Source organism: Penaeus vannamei, chromosome 20, assembly GCF_042767895.1.
Source record: "Penaeus vannamei isolate JL-2024 chromosome 20, ASM4276789v1, whole genome shotgun sequence".
NCBI lineage: Eukaryota > Metazoa > Arthropoda > Malacostraca > Decapoda > Penaeidae > Penaeus > Penaeus vannamei.
The window spans coordinates 17,102,400-17,104,899 of record NC_091568.1 but is presented as its reverse complement, the minus strand read 5'-3'; the positions used below and the strand labels follow the sequence as shown (position 1 = coordinate 17,104,899).

Genomic DNA, 2,500 nt, shown 5'->3' with positions numbered 1-2,500 from the left:
TCTGGCTCCTGTCCAGACCCTAGCTCCTGCCGCTGCTCTTGCCCCTGCCTCTGTTCCTGCCTCTGCCCCTGCCCAGACTTTAGCTCACGCCGCTGCTCTTGCCCCTGCCTCTGCCCCTGCGCCTGCCCAGGCCCCTATGCCCTACGCTTTCGGGTACGACGTCGGTTCCCTGGACGCCCAGAACCGCCCCGTCGCGTTCGGCCACGTAGAAAACAGCGCGGCTGACGGAACCACCTCCGGCCGCTACTACGTCAGGCTCCCGGACACGCGGCTCATGATCGTCGACTACGTGAGCAACAGCACGGGCTTCCATCCGACCTACACCTTCCAGGGCCAGGCCGTGCACCCGCAGCCCGCCCCCCCTTCCGCTGGGGGCCAGAGTGTCGCCTCTGCGCCGAACACGCTGTACGTCACACCGGCTCGGGGAGGCGCTCAGTTTGCTCCAGCCAGAAGCCAGCCAGCTTCCCCTGCCGCTGCGCCAGCTCCCCGGCCCTCCGCTGCCCTTGCTAGGACTCAGCCAGTCTTCTCTGCCCCTGCTGCCGCCCCTGCTCCTGCTAGAAGCCAGCCAGCCTTCTCTGCCCCTGCTGCCGCCCCTGCTCCTGCTAGAAGCCAGCCAGCCTTCTCTGCCCCTGCTCCTCCTGCTGCCCCTGCTAGAATCCAGCCAGTTTTCTCTGCCCCTGCTCCTGCTCCTGTTGCCCCTGTTCCTGCTAGAAGCCAACCAGTTTTCTCTGCCCCTGCTGTCGCCCCTGCTCCTCCTGCTGCCCCTGCTCCTGCTAGAATCCAGCCAGTTTTCTCTGCCGCTGCTCCTGCTCCTGCTGCCCCTGTTCCTGCTAGAAGCCAGCCAGTTTTCTCTGCCCCTGCTGTCGCCCCTGCTCCTGCTGCTGCTGCCCCTGTTTCTGCTAGAATCCAGCCAGTTTTCTCTGCCCCTGCTGTCGCCCCTGCTCCTGCTCCTGCTGCCCCTGTTCCTGCTAGAATCCAGCCAGTTTTCTCTGCCCCTGCTGTCGCCCCTGCTCCTCCTGCTGCCCCTGCTCCTGCTAGAATCCAGCCAGTTTTCTCTGCCCCTGCTGCCGCCCCTGCTCCTCCTGCTGCCCCTGCTCCTGCTAGAATCCAGCCAGCCTTCTCTGCCCCTGCTGCCGCCCCTGCTCCTGCTCCTCCTGCTGCCCCTGCTAGAATCCAGCCAGTTTTCTCTGCCCCTGCTGTCGCGCCTGCTGCCAGCCCTGTTCCTCCTGCTGCCCCTGCTCCTGCTAGAAGCCAGCTAGCCTTCTCTGCCCCTGCTCCTCCTGCTGCCCCTGCTCCTGCTAGAATCCAGCCAGCCTTCTCTGCCCCTGCTGCCGCCCCTGCTCCTGCTCCTCCTGCTGCCCCTGCTAGAATCCAGCCAGTTTTCTCTGCCCCTGCTGTCGCCCCTGCTCCTCCTGCTGCCCCTGCTCCTGCTAGAATCCAGCCAGTCTTCTCTGCCCCTGCTGTCGCGCCTGCTGCCAGCCCTGTTCCTCCTGCTGCCCCTGCTCCTGCTAGAAGCCAGCTAGCCTTCTCTGCCCCTGCTCCTCCTGCTGCCCCTGCTCCTGCTAGAAGCCAGCCAGTTTTCTCTGCCCCTGCTGTCGCCCCTGCTCCTGCTAGAATCCAGCAAGTCTTCTCTGCCCCTGCTGCCGCCCCTGCTCCTCCTGCTGCCCCTGCCTCTGCTAGAAGCCAGCCAGTCATCTCAGCCCCTGCTGCCGCCCCTTCTCCTGCTGCCCGTGCTCCTGTTCCTGCTAGAAGTCAGCCAGCCTTCTCTGCTCCTGCTGCCCCTGCTCCCGCTCCCGCGTCGCCAACACCCCAGGTTTTCTTTCTGCTACAGAACCCTCAGTCTTTCCTCGCACCTGCGAACTTCCAAGCGGTTTCCCCGTCCTCAGTAGGTCCTCAACCTTCCTCTGCTCCTGCTGGAAGCCAGGTTGCCTCTCCTGCTGCCGCTAGTGGTCCAGTGCAGCTGGCTTCCGCAGTTCCTCTCCAGGCGCCGCAGACACAAGCTGCTAATCCAGTGTTCCTTATTGCACAGGTTCCCCAGCCTTCCCCTGCTTCTGTCAGGGCTTAGTCATTGTCCACAGCCCACGGCCCTTACGTCACTGCCTACAGCTAGCAAGTCACTGTCCTTAGCCCTCGGCCCTTGAGTCACTGCCCTAGGTCCTCAGCCCTTTAGTCAGTGTCTTCAGCCCTTGGCTCTCAAGTTACGGCCCTAAGTCTTCAGCCCTTAGATTACTGTCCTCATCCCTCGGCCCTGAAGTCTCTGACTTAAGTCTCTTTTGCACAGCTACCTCATCACTGCTATGGCAACATGGCAATACGGCGACGCTCCATATGCTGAGTAAAAGCTTCAGGAATTCAAGTACAAACTCACCATCATTTCATGTTCCGCTTATGTCGTACTTTACCTGTGATCGACTCAACAACTACATGTAAAGGGTGTATGTATAATTGTGGGTTTTGATAAAGGTTGTATTTTCTTACATTTACATATTTTCTTGGTACT

The 2,500-nt window shown here is 61.5% G+C and overlaps 1 protein-coding gene across 1 annotated transcript in view; it reads left to right on the top strand.

Moving 5' to 3' along the window:
- The window catches only part of LOC138865253 (calphotin-like), a 2,616-nt gene extending 419 nt beyond the window's left edge, over nucleotides 1–2,197 (top strand). The window contains exon 2 of the mRNA XM_070135118.1: nucleotides 1–2,197. This exon is cut by the window's left edge and continues 104 nt beyond it. Within this exon, the coding sequence (XP_069991219.1) occupies nucleotides 1–2,065 (2,065 nt within the window). The 3' untranslated portion in view covers nucleotides 2,066–2,197.
- Nucleotides 2,198–2,500: the final 303 nt, after the last annotated feature.